Source organism: Symphodus melops (genome assembly GCF_947650265.1).
Source record: "Symphodus melops genome assembly, chromosome: 6".
NCBI lineage: Eukaryota > Metazoa > Chordata > Actinopteri > Labriformes > Labridae > Symphodus > Symphodus melops.
This window is the reverse complement of record NC_136696.1, coordinates 23,036,057-23,051,515: the sequence shown is the minus strand read 5'-3', so window position 1 is coordinate 23,051,515 and position 15,459 is coordinate 23,036,057. Positions and strand designations below refer to the sequence as shown.

General features: G+C 38.9%; 1 protein-coding gene across 1 annotated transcript; it reads right to left on the bottom strand.

The window, feature by feature from the left end:
• Nucleotides 1–1,261: 1,261 nt before the first annotated feature.
• slc6a13 (solute carrier family 6 member 13) lies at nt 1,262–15,117 on the bottom strand. Its single transcript, XM_079347125.1, has 15 exons — nt 14,976–15,117; nt 10,548–10,757; nt 9,924–10,058; nt 9,189–9,329; nt 8,620–8,701; nt 8,133–8,265; nt 7,688–7,822; nt 5,690–5,793; nt 5,379–5,503; nt 5,171–5,283; nt 4,770–4,907; nt 4,424–4,526; nt 3,936–4,036; nt 3,478–3,648; nt 1,262–2,684 (listed from the first exon to the last, which is right to left on the bottom strand). The coding sequence occupies exons 1-15, from the start codon at nt 14,980–14,982 to the stop codon at nt 2,520–2,522; spliced, it is 1,863 nt and encodes a 620-aa protein (XP_079203251.1). The 5' UTR covers nt 14,983–15,117; the 3' UTR covers nt 1,262–2,519.
• Between the last annotated feature and the right edge of the window lie 342 nt (nt 15,118–15,459).

Here is a 15,459-nt window from a genome sequence, read left to right as displayed (position 1 = left end):
CCAATAGTTTTGTTTTTGTAGTAGTGAAAAAATAAAACAACAAACAAGCGCTCCACATAGATAACCACACAAACACACAATAAAGTGAAACACACAAATTGCTGATAACATAACCAGGGTTTCATGTCAGTATTTAATGCCTTTTAAGCCAGTTCACTGATATTGCCTTCTTGGCTGATACCAGAAGTATATGTAATAAATAAATCTTATTTCTGCTTGTCATTGTTTCTGGGGCAGCCTGAGCATGGACAGTAGAGGGACTCTTGATAGGTGGAAGTTAAAGTTAGAGGAATCCAGCTCTCAAGGCTGAGACTTGAAAAATCTGCTCTTCTTACAAAGCCCCACTACCATGGCTGACAAAGTTTTGAGTTGTCATGCTTAAGATCTGAGCTTTTCCTCAAGGAGCACACAGACTTCCACAACTTTGTGACATGAGTGATGACAAGAAACTTTACTGAGAAAAGGAACAAGATCGTAGCATCTCTGTTGCACCATGGAGTTAAAGTACTTTCATATCATTTACCTTAAATCAAGAATTTGTAGCAGAATATTTTAAGTATTTCAAGTTGTTGCAGAGTTGAAGTCCTATTCTACCTTAAAATAAAACCTATTCACAGGACATGTTTTTGGTCTTGAGGTTTTTTTTAAATCAGCAAACTGTTTGCACAGTTCTGATGCTCAGTTGCATAGGGCTGCTCTCTAATCAGACCCATTCAATTTCAACCACATAATATCGCAACATTAAAAATGACATACCCTTAAGTAGTTCTTAATATTTTGCAGATGCTCAATACTTCAAGATTGGAAGAAACTGCAGAAAAAAAAAAAAGATTTTGTGTTTTTCATTACATTTGTCTTTAGTGTCACTGACCTCTCATTCAGATTCTGGACTCCAGGCATGCCACTTCTCTTTTTTTTCTCTCTCTCTCTCTCTATATTAATGCTGATGTGAAATGACATTCAGAACAGCCTGCCGCTAAGGTATAAGAGACGGGGAAATAATATCCATGAAAACGCAGCTTATGGATGGAAATTGCTGTGAGACTGAAACAAAAATTGAAGGGACATCTGTATAGCTTTGACAAACGGAATGACAAATCCCTTTAAGCTGAAAATGGTTCTGCACTGAGAGAGTAAAGGCTTAGCAAATGATATGAAAAGGTTATATCAGCACAACTCCTCCAGGTTAAGGTTATACATTTAAGTCAAAATACAAATAAAACCATTGCAATTGGATGGATGGACTCCAGCAAAAAAAAAGTATGGTTCAATCAAAGGTATTTTTATTCAGTCATATAAACAATTAACGTGTAAAAGTTACAAGTGTAAAAGTGTTCTCTATCAGTAATCAATGATCACATGTTCAGTCCAACATTCAATGAAACTCAGACTGAAATTCATGACTGTGCAGCAGGAAAACAGTTGTTCAGGGAGCGTTTCCAGCCCAATCTGTTCCTATCTAAGTGGTAAACTTTCTCCTTCAAACGCTTCACATTTAAATCATATAATGCAATACATAAGGCTAAGACAAATACAAAGTGGGTGGAGTTTAAATCATGTTGAAAAAGATTGTTGCACACATTTGTAATTTCTTTTTACATTTCATTTTTATTTAATTTCTTGCTGTTTTGGCATTATACCCCTTGTTAACTGTTTTTCTTCCGAAACACCAAGACAAATTCCTTGAATGTGTAAATTTACTTGGCAATAAAACCCCATTCTGATTCTGACATTAATGCATCTCAGCAAAACAAAATATATAAATCCAAAGAGGAAACATGATCATAATAATATTTATCTGAAGAAAACAGCAAACAGTGTGAGTTGAGGTCAGTCAGCTATAGGTAAATTCAAATTCACACTTACAAAAAAGTATTACTATTGTTCCTTTCTATATTAATTCTATATATATATATAAAAAAAATGTCCTCCTGAGATGATGACTCTCACGCACAGTAAAAAATGAAACTCTGTGTAGATTTCAGAAGTTGATTTGAACACACGTATCTCTCATTCAGGTGAACTTCAGTGATCGGTTCACTCATGTGATATTTCTTTTGCTTCATTGTAGATGTTAGAATCAGTTAGGTAACCAGATTGTCATGTCCGACTAACTGAACATTAGAGATGTCCATAACAAAAAAAAAAAAAACATGCTTCCTTAGAAAGCAGAAAAGATCAAATGTAAATTCTTAGCCACTGCGTAAAAACAATGGACAGTTTAATTTATAAATGTACAAATGATTCTGCAAAAGGCAAATAAGACAAACTCTTCAAAACAATCATTACACTCTGTAAGTAGGAATACTGATGCCATCATTCTGTCGTTGAAGGCAGTGTACAAAGGAGAAATCTCCAGCAGCAGTTTCAGGCCTCATGACTTTTCAGTCTGTGTTGCTTCTGTTTCGTCTTCTCTAGTGAGGTATTGCTGAGAGTTGTTTGAGGGGGGCCGTACAGAGTGTCAAAGCTGAGGAGCGAGCGTTGACCCCTAAGAGGCTATGATTCCAACCCTAAGGTTTCTAACAGTGAGACTCCTTTTCATCGACGGGGAAGTAGCCATCCTTATTCGGAGTGGATCTTTGATGGAGGCTGTCGCCGTCTGCTGAGTAGATGGCCAGCAGCTTCTCCTGGTCCTGCTTTGACTTCGGTAACTCTGGGGAGGGAGTGGTCAACAGGACAAGGCGCTGAAAAGTAAAAAACAGGAACAATGACATTTCTTTTCAAAGAGCAGATATTATTAACTACATTGTGAGTGGAAGTTATCTCATGTCCTCTTCTGTTTCAGGCAGAGTTCCGTTTATCTCGATTCATGTCAGGCAAAGGGCTGTTGAGGAAACAACCACGCTGTCTGCTGAATCTGTCAACTAGTTTCGCTGAAACATTTTGTTGTCTGTTTTGGCCATAAAAGAAATATAGGACGAGGAGGGCAGGATAGCCTAGAAGTTATGAGACGTGCAACCCATGTACAGAGGACATAATCCTCATCGCAGTGGCTGTAGGTTTGAGTCTGAACATGGCTCTTTGCTGCAAGCCCCCCCTCCCACACATAAACACACAAAGTCTCTCTCTCTCTCTCTCTCTCTCCCTCTCCTCCCAACATTTCCTGTCTCTCTTCAGCCGTTTCTCTTCTCAGCAAAACATCTATCTCCTTAGCTGCTAAATGTTTGTTTTGCTAATTGCTCACTTTGTCTGTTAGCTGATGCTGAGCATGTTGAGTGTACTTAACAGAGCTTTAAAAATAGCAAACCTGCTGCAAAAAATGTTAATAATAAGGATGTGACTTGCTTGACTATGTTAGTTTGTTCAATAATTGACCCTATTTTATTAGCACATAATCAAATCACCTCATTCTAAAATATTAAACAAAGCAGCCTTAACAATTGTTCTGCAAGAATCCCTTCTTTTCATTGATCTGAAATGTTAAAATCATCACTTTTTATTTTACACCCTAAAAGAAAAGCCTTAGGTCAACTTCACCTCTCTCAGTGTTCCAGGCGTGTAGTGCAGTTTCACTGCTATCCAGAGAGGAATACACATCATGGAGGACAAGGCCAGAATCCAGCCAATCCCATTGCCCCACCAGGGGTACACATAATCATTGTTATACTTCAGAGGTGAATACTTGATCAGAGCAAACGCAAAAGTCCCCTAAGGAAAGAAGCAGAGAGATATTTAATGGTTCTGGATGGATTGATATCAACTAGACTATCTACATTAAGTATGGAATAAAAGTCAATAATAAGTTATTAGCAGATATTATCAATATCTGTCATCTTTACTGCATTTTAATATGATGATAAACTATAAACAAAGCTCTTTTGTAGATTGCAGTATTTGGATATTTACATGTATTTCCAATGTTGGCCAGCGGAGGTCGCTCTCCCATCATGAGAAAAGGAAATTGCATGCATAATGAAAATGAATGTGACACTTACAAAGCATGTTGCAGGGGTGAAGAAAAGCCAACAGTATTTAATGAGAGGGCCGGGGCGATAGCCAATCATATCTTCTATGTTGTCATAGAAACGGTCAGCACCTGTAGTAGGGGAGAAAGGAGGGAAATAGAGTGGAAACATACAATCTTAAGTGTTAAGAATTACACTGTTTGAATAGCAATATGTTAAACACATTATGGTAAAAGTAATCTTAATAGTTGACAGAAGTTAGTCCTAGAAAACACAATATCTGCTTCAATTTAACATATTATATTTATTTCATTCTATCTTATTTAACGCCATGAACTAATATCATCTCTACCATTTAGACATTGCCTTGTAATCTGTGGGTTTAATTCCTTCTCATTGATTGGCTGAATGTTGAGGGTTATATGGGGCAATGGTGAAGAGTGTGTAGTAACAATAAGGCCTTTGTGTAATTAATAATACGGACATGTATTACTGAATAGCCTGGCTAAAATACTCACCATAAACCCAAGCAATGCAAACAGTCTCGAAGACCGCCACAAAGAGCAGGCACATCCCGCTGGCTGCATAGTAGTCAAAGAGCTGGAAGACGTACATGCCTCCCTGTGGACACAGACATGAGATTATCATCCAAGAGAAATACAGACAAGTAAAAGTAAAACAGAAGCTGAATCCAAATTAAAATAATCTCTGTATGTTAGGGAAGCCACAGGTCTTATTTGTTTAAATCATATCTGCCATTTACATGACACCGTAGCTATAGGTTCTCTTTTCCTCTCTGCATACAACACACTTATTCTGAGATCATTGCTTGCATTCTTTTAAAGTTTAGTCACTGAGACAGACCTCTGTCAGCATGATGAGCCCCAAGGTGAAGGACACCAGAGCCAAAGCCAGGATGAAGAGCTCCCTGCGGTTTTTACGACGGAAGGTGGAGGGATACATGTCCACCATGGCTGTCACCAGACTTTCCACACACACAAACTGATAAAGAGAGAGAGACATCAGTAAAGTGATACTGATATTTGTGTAAGGATGTTTATTTGCTTGTACTCGTGAGTTTACGGTTCCTGCATGACCAGATAAAAATCAACAAAATCTGGACAGTGTGTGTGTATTTACTGGATAAAAATACGTGCATACACGAATACACGCAAATACACGCATACATGTTAAGGACTCTGTTTGAATATGTTTCATTGTACATTTCTGTCAGAAAGTTTATGTGGTGCAAATGTTGATCACACCTGGCTGTCCAATCCCAGAAAGACAATCATAATGAAGAAGCAGCACGCCCAAAGAGGGGAGAAAGGCATCATGGACACAGCACGAGGGTAGGCTATAAAGGCGAGGCCTGGACCTGAAAGAAACAGAGTTTTTTCAGAGTTATTTCCTCAATTTAAAAAAATTGGATTAAACGTTCTCCCTGCGTTAAGTTACCAAATTGTGACTAACCAGATTCAGCTACTTCAGAGATGGGCACGTTCTGCTCGTAAGACATGAAACCCAGAATGGAGAAGATGGCGAAACCTGCGATGAAACTTGTCCCACTGTTTAAGAAACAGAGGGACAGGCAATCCCTGGAAAAAACAACAACACAGAGAAGAGCATACGATTAAAAACTGTATGTGAGGAGAATATTATACAGCATGGCCTGGATTAGCACTTTGATTTCTTTATGGGTAGTCCATCCATTCATCCATACATCATTTTTCACTTATACTGGTCTGAATCAGTCAGTCACATTGCAAATGTCTCATCCTTACTTGTAGCAGTTGTTGTTATATTTGTTGTAGCTTCCCAACGCGGTGAGGCAACCCAGGCAGATGGCATAGGAGAAGAAGATCTGAGTTCCAGCATCCATCCATACCTTAGTACAGGATAGAAACAAGATAATTAAACAGAAAAAAAACATGTAGGAACACAAAGACACAGACTAAAGTGACTTTTCTTTTCTTTTTTTGCCGTCAAAAAAGTATTTTATCATGCTCATTTTGAGTACAATAAAACGTATAAGCATAATGAGTATTTTTTTAAATAAGCTTAACATGTATAAAAAATATATTAAAAAGTTCTTTCAAGAAGTGTATTTATGAGAATCATCACTGTGTTCAACTTGAGCTGTCAGAGTTTTTAGCGAAGTCAACTCTCTTACTTTTAATAAACACTGCATCACAGAAAGGAGTTCAAACAGCTGATTATTGTCAGACTGTACACTTATATATTTGTCTTGTTTGATAGACATATAAAAATATATATAAGAAGTGACTCTCTGTTTATTGTTAATCTGATCTTTTAATGTTTAGTAAACTGTAACTGTCTGTTTGATAAGACAAGGGACAGTATGATACAATATGTAACAATTGTGGGATGTACCTTAAAGACATAATGTGTTGCTAAGTTACTAGAGGTTGTTTTTATGCTTGAAGTTATTTTGAGCGGCCCCTCTGCCATGGACTGATGACTGTAACCAAGCTCCTACGTTCCTTCTGCCTTTAAACTCAACAGTGACGTGAGGGTTTGTGTGTTGTACATAAGGTTGATGTTGAGTTTGTAAAAAACCAATGAGACACATATGTTTGTGCACTTTTGGCTAACTTATTGTCTCAGAAACTCTCGAAAACACCATTAATCAATAGGCACGGACAAACCGTTACAGATACAGATAATATGACAGAAAATTGAATTTAATTCCGATTCCAATGCTGCACACATTAAGCCGAACTCACACCACTTAGCTCTTCCTTTCAACACAATCTAACTCCTAACTTCCTGAAACTCCTTAACTCACTCTCTCGACCACCATCCTGACATCACCCATGCAGCCAACCCCATTGTCAATCCCAGTCTCTCCCAAGCACAAACTATAGAGCATCGCCTCTTTGCACGTTGAATCCCACTTTGAAAATGTAAACGAGGTTTTTCTTTCTGCTTGTAATTCTAGTGAAGTGCACTCAGGGCACTGGGGCATGTGTTAGATACCTGTCAGCCAGCACTGAAGATCTGATTGACAAGGGGTCCAACCAAAACCACAAGCACTGAACACAACCGAATACAAAGGCATCAACTCCACCAGCCATGCTTGTCTTGGCCAGCAGACACAGGTCTTGCATTCATCCAAAGAGCCCAAGAGGGTTTGCAAAGGGGCCCCTCTTTAAGATTTTCACACTGGTTGAAAAGTCCCTGTTTCCATCGTTCCCAATCCATTGTCTTTTCCTTAACAGTGCATAAGTCCTTGACATTTTGCTGGACAAATCATGATGCAATGTCTCTTATAACTTTTGGTTCTGGTCATTTGACTGATGGACACAAAAAAAATTGACATGGACGACAGAATGATTGTTTGGCCACGTCGTTGAAGCAGAAGCGAACCATGAACACACCATTGTCATAATTACCAAAGGGATGTTTCAAACATTCAAGCAAATAGTTTTGGTTTCTGGTAAATAATGCACAGAGTCAAGCCACAAATTTAAGTGAAACCCAAAGAGGGCATACTATTAATGATGCCACTGGGCAGGGTGGCTGTGAACACTTTTAGTACCGTCAAGTTCCTAAATCTGGACTGAAACTATCTCAGCATGGATGAGATTGACAATATCAGTGTATAATTTATCTGTGTAATACAGGATTTGGTGAGCATTACATTTGTGGAAAACATTAGGTGAAATGTTTTCTGTTTGCTCAGCATGTGAAAGACTTTATTCTACTTCCAGTTATTAACACAAGAGTACAGTGTGTCAGCAAGTCTGTTTTTGGCTTACCTGTGGATCAGACAGCCGTCCCAAGTCAGGGTAGAGGTAGAAGTGGATTCCCCTCATGGCTCCTGGTAGGGTGACCCCTCTGATGAGCAGGATCAGTAACATAGCATAAGGGAACGTAGCTGTGAAGTAAACTACCTGAAAAAGAAAAAGAGGTACAAGCATGACATCAAGATTTGACAGTTTCTCACTGTCATAAATTATTTCCTTTAACTATCTTGTCATGTAAAAACTGTGACATCAAACATGAATAAATTAAAATCATCGGCGCTAGCTGTCCATTTATTGCATATTTGTTCCTTCTGCTGCTGTTATACCTTATGCATACATAAAACCAAAAGGAAACTCTATATGAAGCGAAATGTTCACTTCAAACTAAACTGTGGAAAAGTACTGATTAAATGACCATGACTGTATCATATTATCCTATCAAGAGCTCAGGTTTGACCTTGCCAGTAGACTTGACTCCTTTCCAGATACAGAAGTAGCAGATGACCCAGGCAACGGCCAGGCAGACAACCAGGTCCCAATTCAGAGTGCCAATGTCATGAATACCTGAGGAAATTCTCAGCACTCTTCGCCTGTGGACCAACGCAAAAATTTTTTTTTTTATATCAGAAATATTTGATCTACATTTCAGAGAAGGAAAACATATTTAATTTGACTCCCGATATATTAAATAAATGCTTTATCAAATCTTAAAGTTGAAGCTCAGGGTTTATTAGCAATTTAAAAGGCTTCCTAGAAAAACTCTAGTACCTGTCGTAAAAGTTCAGATAAGCTTAACAGTCATGCATTATTTATGTATACATACATATATAAAAAAGAAAAGCTCAAGTTGGAATATTCAATTAAAGTACTTGGTAAGTTGCATATCTTGTGTACTTTGTTGGCATGGCTGTTCAAGAACACAGCCAAACAAAAAGGGCACTTACTCCCAGAACTCAATGACAGGAGAGGTGGTGTTCTCATGGTGATTGATGGAGCTATTCCCCCTCTGAAATGCCATACAGGAATCTTGAATGAAGGAAAGACAAAAAGACATTCAGTCCTGTGAAGAAATCCAAGCTTTCTTCAAGGTTTCCAAGTTACTAACAGGCAAGTGAAACAATCCAACCACTGAGAAAGAGACAAAAGGTGCAGGGATATTCTCAGCTTCATATAAAATGAAAGCATACATTAATGAAACTATGAAAGGGGAAACCTGAGAAAAAGCCACTTGAATATTTGCATCATTGACTTAAAGTCGTGTAAGCAAAGTCAAAAGTCAATAGCCATTTTAGCTGTTTAACGCTAACATGCAGGTATGCTTAAAATGTTCACATTATAATTAGTGGTGTTAGCATGCCAATATTTGATATTGAGTTTGGCAAACAAAACAGGATCTGATGGGATTGTAACACAAGATAAAAAAGTATGGTAATAAGCTATTTAATCTTGTGCTGACAGGTAAGCAAATATGCATTTCTGATCCAGACGTTACCCCCAAAATATGAAGTCTCACCTGTGTTCCATGAGTTGTTGCAGGAGGCCCAGGGCAGATCATAGGTGAAGGAGTTGGACAGGTAGAAGATGGCCCATGCTAACACCACGATGTAGTAGATGTTGAGCAAAGCAGCAATCACCTGGGTGGCATAGCCCACTCCTGGAACAAAAAAACAATCCATGCATTATAGTTTTACCATTATTATCACTTTTAAAGAGAAACATTTAAATGTACAGCCTCTGACACTCCCGGTCACTATTGACAAATGTCCATAATTGAGTATTTAAAAGAGCCTCTTCAAATGACCACATCACAGCAGAGTTAATGAAATGCACAACAAGGCAACACTTGAGGTTAAACTCATTCTTCAGAAAGTCGTAATCACCTTTCCTACTATGGCTTCAGGAAATGATTATGGCTGATTTAAAACTTATTTGAAGGCAGAAAACAGATCATTAACCAGTGCTGGTGGCTTGCCAACCGTTACAACAACAAATGTTACAGCAAATGTCTTCTATTCCTCTTTAATTGTAATTTGCCAGAGACATATTTTATTGTTGTCACTGGTTGGTCATTATACATTTGCTCATAAAGCTTTTCTAAACAAGGTTTTAAAATGGAATATTATACAAATCTTTGGAGTGTTTTGTACAAAAAAAACTCCAGGCTGAAGAGTTAAATCATATGAAAGTGCTGGAAAAGTGGTTTAACATCATTAAACGTGTAATTAATTCATCTTTTAAAATTGGTTACCTTCAAATAATGGGCAGATTTTCCTCCAGCAGGTAATGCCTCCCTCACTAGTGTACTGACCCAGAGCCGTTTCAAGGAAGAAGACCGGGATTCCACAGGCAAACAGGAAGATGAGGTATGGGATGAAGAAGGCACCTGTAACAGCACAAAAAGCTTCAACATGATCTGAAGCAGTATAGGAAAAGACTAGGCTTCTTTTAAATCAATATTTTTAAGTGCAAAGTATTTGAATTAGTTTAAGCATATTACCAGGTGAATGAATGTTTCTGTGTCATAATGAATGCAGACTTAATTGTCTTTAAACTGCTGTACTAGACATGAGCAAACAGACTTTCAAAATGTATCTTGCTATTTTCCTCATTTAAATGAACCGTTTCCGTTCTGGATCAGTGAATGTCCTTGGAATAGATCAAATATTAACGTCTGTATTATTCGCTCGCTCCTAGACCACCACATCTACAGCTTATGTATCCTTACCGATCAAAACATACTTTAACCAATGATCTGTTTCTGGAGGTAATGTTTTCAACACACACCTTGATGTTGAAGGTAAATAACAGAAACCTCAAGCTTGTAAATAGGTGATGAGAGAGGATGCTACAGATAACTAAAACCAGCACTCACCTCCTCCGTTCTTATAACAAAGGTAAGGGAAACGCCACACATTCCCCAGGCCAATAATTTCTCCAGCCACCGACAGGACAAATTCGATTTTGTTGCCCCACTGACCCCTCTCTATCAACTTCTCCTCTGTGCTGGGCACGATGTCCAGAGGCCTGCTGTGCCCATTGGAGGGCTCCACCTTAGACATGTTCTCCAGGTCATCTGTGTGTCCTAAAGTACACATAAGACAAACGTGAAGTAATTACAAAATGCAAAAACTGGACATGTGGAAAAAGAACAAACAGTGCTGTCGTTCGAGTTGGAACTTCTATATCAAGTTTCAGGTTTTGTTGTTCTGTAGCCTAATTGTGTACGTTTCTCCATTCAATCGTAATGCATATAATCCACTGTACTTGCGTTGTAGGCTACATTTAGTAATGTGCATTGAAGTTACATTCCCAGAAAATTCAATCAACATTAGCCAACATGTTATGCAAAAATCATCAAACATTCATTTATCAAACATTGCCCCCCCCCCCCCCCCATACCAATCCAATTACAATTGACTACTGGTTACAATTAGTTTCTGTGAGTGTGTGTTTGGCTCATTATGAGTGAAATTGTTTATTTAAAGGTTAAGAATTCTAATGAGGGACATTATTACATTTCAGGACCTTGGCTAGTTCTTCGAGACTTCCTATTGTGCATGTCATGTGTTTATGTTTATGTGCGCTATAATATATGTCACATTTGGGTGGGATGAGGTCACTAATTGCTTGATGTTGCATGAGGCTTGTCAAACCATTGGCAAGACCCTGCTTCAGAGCCAGTGCTGCTCAAAGAATTTCTCTCTGTATGGAGGAAACAGACAGCTCACTGACTGTGCTCACTCCTGTCAGCTTGCATTAACAGCTCTCTCCTGAACCCTTCTGTTACCCCTTTTTCCTTTCTCTGAAGCTCCTCACGGTCGCTGCTGCAGGCCAAATTCAAACAAATTGGTCATCATTCTGTGGGGACACACTCAAACAAATCCAGTCACAAGAATACATGTCGACACAAACCACCTTCCCTTTCCTCATTACTCGCAAATCCACACAAACAAACTCATTTTATGTTGTGTGACTTGGTGTCATAGGGTCAAGTAAGCTGTCTGTTTTTTTAGTTTGATTCTGACAACAGCAACACATAGGATGTAAATTACATTTCGCAAGAAGTCTTCTTTGAAATGACATTTAGGAATGTACTCCTACTGGCAAAGGGCAGAGGTAGAGCACAAGCGATAGTCTGTATGTGCTGGGTTGATGTGGTTGGAGGTTGGACCTTGTTTAGTGCCAAAAACTCCAGCATCAGAGCCAGATTGTGGCCTGAGGTAAAAATAGAGCCCCTTGTTTTCAGGAGGTACTTGGTGGGAATGAAGGCTTGGTGCAACAAAAGCAGAGGAGCCCCTCTGCTCTGTGCTGGCGAATGAGAAACCTCAATGGTCTTGCAGCCAGATCACAGTTTACCTCACTTTTTTTTCACTTTTTTTTTGTGTTTGGATGCTGGCAAACAAGTCAAATATCACACATCTCCTTTCCCTTTTAAGAGAGACTTAATAAAATTATCATTTATAGACAGCAGTAGCTTTCACACGTGTGGTGGAGAGGCACATTTTAAGAAAAAAACATCAAGATGGAGAATGATTTCATAGAGGTGCAGTGAAGCCAGTGGGAATTACAATTTTAAACCAACCTCACAGTTAGTCACTGACTGAATGACCGGTAACTAAATGTCTGGACATGGCATGCTTTGTCCTTACACTGCCTTTGCCCTTTGCACCCCCCCCCCCCAACACACACACAAACCCATTTACACATGACAGATGCAGCAGAACTAGCATACCTGCCATATTTACAGCATAAATTGTTGTACCTTGTGAATTACCTGGTGCCTACATAGAATAGAATAGAATGTCTTTATTGTCATTATACAAATTGTACAACAAAATTACTTAGCTTCACCTTAAAGTGCACACAGCTAAAAAAAAATCAAATAAAAAATACTAGCATCAATATTAGCATTAGTATTAGCATCAGAATTGCTTGTCAACAGGCAAGGCAGGCAATGGCTTGGGGCCCCAGGCCAGCAGGGGGCCCCCAAGTGCTTACACACTTAAACCAAAGCGGTGGCCCAAAACTGTAAAAATCTTCGGTAGGAAACCTCCTTAGGTTGGCCCCATCTGACGGCACTCACTGTCATTGCCCTGTCAAACGGTGCATGTATTATATGAAAACCAAACATCAATGAAAGTCAGCCAAGAAAAATAAGGAGAATAATCTTATAGGAGACAAAAAAGACAGGAAAAGAGAAGAAGAGTAGGGACGCAGGCAGACATCATGGAATAGGGATAAACGCTGGTTGAAGGGGCCCCCTAATTGATTTTTTCCGAGGGCCCCAACAGACTCTAGAATCTCCACTGCATTACTCACAATACAAAGTGATTTGGTCAAGGATTGGATTATTCTGGTAGCAGCCAGAAGCTGATTCTTTAAAGGGAAATGAGAGAAGAGCAACCACTGATTTCATCATCTCACTTTTTTCTCAAGTGATGTCACATGAGGCAAATGTATCTAACTTTGCATAGCTTTCTGTGAGCCATAAAACCCCTTTTCACAAACATATGTCATTAGGAAGGCCCCCTTCCTGACAGCCACCACAATACAAACTTCTTGTAACCAAGGTTCCTGCTGAGAATTTGAGGTATTTTGACCCTCAGAGTGTTGAAAAACTTAAACCATGATGACATCATTAGGTTTTATTTTTAACTTTAGAGAGCTCGCTCCACAGACAAGGAGGCTTTATACAACTGAGCCTTATTGTCAAATTGACATTATCACCTAGTGGTATCATTGCAGATTGCTCCTCTCTCCCTGCTCTTAAAATAACTTTGAAAAGTGGCTTTCAGCAACAGCGCCATCATGAAGCTAGTAAATATTAATGGATAAAGCCAGAGTGATGTAGCCCATCTGTTACAGGGGGCTCCAGGGTTTCATCGACAGCAGCCGCCATGCTGGGAATCCTGTCTCAGTGTAACTTTCAGTCAACCTAATGACAGATTAAGAGCTGGAGCTGAAGAGGGTTTTAAGCTTCTTAACAAAACGTTACATTACCCCCCCCCCCCCCCCCCCCCCGACAATTAGGTCAGCTACTCGTCTAACTAAGGATAACAGGTATCATTAATTAAATTTAAATGGGTGCATTATAAAAAGGTTCACCACTCGTCACCTACAGTGTGTGCCAATGAGAAAATATCAGACCAATATCATCCTTTGAACCAGACTGTAAACATATTAATTTCTCCTACTGGGCATTTTTGAATAGGATGTGTATGTACACACGGAGCCCTGAGAGCAAGCCTCAAGAGGACCCTACAAACTGCAAACTTCTTAAATAAGCAACTATTTTGTTTTTTTTATTATGAGTCATGAAGTTAAATTACAATATTGCATGTATATTTTAACCATTCAACCAGTGTAAGTGACCCTAACTTCCTCCACACTTTGATTCTGATGGTAGTTAATCCCATTCATGATATCCGACAGACTAGAACAAAAGCTTTAGGATGCCTGAGCCTGTTGGGCTTTGTAGCATCTCATGAACAAAGGCTGTAATCTGGCACACATTCTGAACCTGTGCAGCGACATATTCATACTGTCCTGTACCCTGAAGCTCCCACAGTTGTCTAATTGCAGGCTAATACATAACCGGGTGAGTTACATAAGTTAGGGACATCGATGCCACATGTACACCTGTTTGCAGTACAGATTTATAGTTACATTATGCACATATTGATTCAGATTAAAGTTATCATTTTAAAACCTGGCTGTGCAAAAAGCCCAATTTGAAGGGAATAGCATGAGCTGTGTTAAAAATCCAATATTTTTTATCGCAAACAATATTAGTATTTCATATGAGTTGAAGAATGAAGTGCGATCTAATGTCCTCTAGTAAACAACTTACATCCTTTTTAAGTTTTCATAACAGTAAATAAACAACTGTCTTTGAATAAACTGAACATCCAATTACATTTGATCTGATGTCCCATTACAGCATTGTACAGCATGATTCTAAGCATGACAGTTGCTGCACAAACATGTTCTGAATTTAACAGAGTCATTATTAAACATTATAAAAGTAAACTTTTAATTTCCAGATGCCACAGTCTCTGTTCTAGATCCTGTATGTTTGATGATTTAAATAATGCAGGTCCTGCATGCTGTATTTGCAAAGCAAAGGCCTCCCAAAATGATTACGAAATGTCATAGACCATTCATTGAGTAAAGCAGTCAACAAACCTTCAAGTCCAAATTCAATCTTGAGTATGTTAAAAGTGTCTCATAACTACTAATTGATTCCCTAATTATCCATATTTGAATGAGAAAAACCTAATCAATATTCAAAGGCACTCACCTTTCATGTTTGACAGCAGATTCAACAGGAGAGGAAATTCAGGCCTGCTGCCGTTTCAGGTTTCACTAAATGACATTCATGCAGGGGAGGAGATTTGAGAAAGTGAAAACTTTCATACAGCCTGCAGTGAGGTTTTCCCTCTGCGTTGCCCCTCTCTGACAAACCCCCCTTTTCCTCTCCCATTCAGAAACCCCCACACACAAACACACTAACAGCACACTAGAGGTCTGTGCTGTCTCAGCGTGGTGGGCTGATTGCATAACCTTTTGACACACACTTTCTCCCAGGGCCTTTCTGTCCATCCACAAAGTATGGAGGGAAGAGCCTGGTAAGACGTGTATGAATACTGTACGTGCAAAGATCCGGACTATATCCGAGTTTGGTTAGTTGAGGACTTAAAGGCGGTAAAATTCTTAATTTGCATTCATTTTTATTTTAACATTATTCGTGCACCCAATTTCTAACACAATGTTAAAGCACCCAA

Excerpts from the sequence above, each read along its gene's own strand:
- slc6a13 (XM_079347125.1), bottom strand. Across the intron at positions 7,823-8,132 it reads GAGTCAAGTCTACTGGCAAG|GTAGTTTACTTCACAGCTAC; the intron begins GTCAAACCTGAG and ends TTTCTTTTTCAG. Across the intron at positions 2,685-3,477 it reads CGCCTGGAACACTGAGAGAG|CGCCTTGTCCTGTTGACCAC; the intron begins GTGAAGTTGACC and ends TTTACTTTTCAG.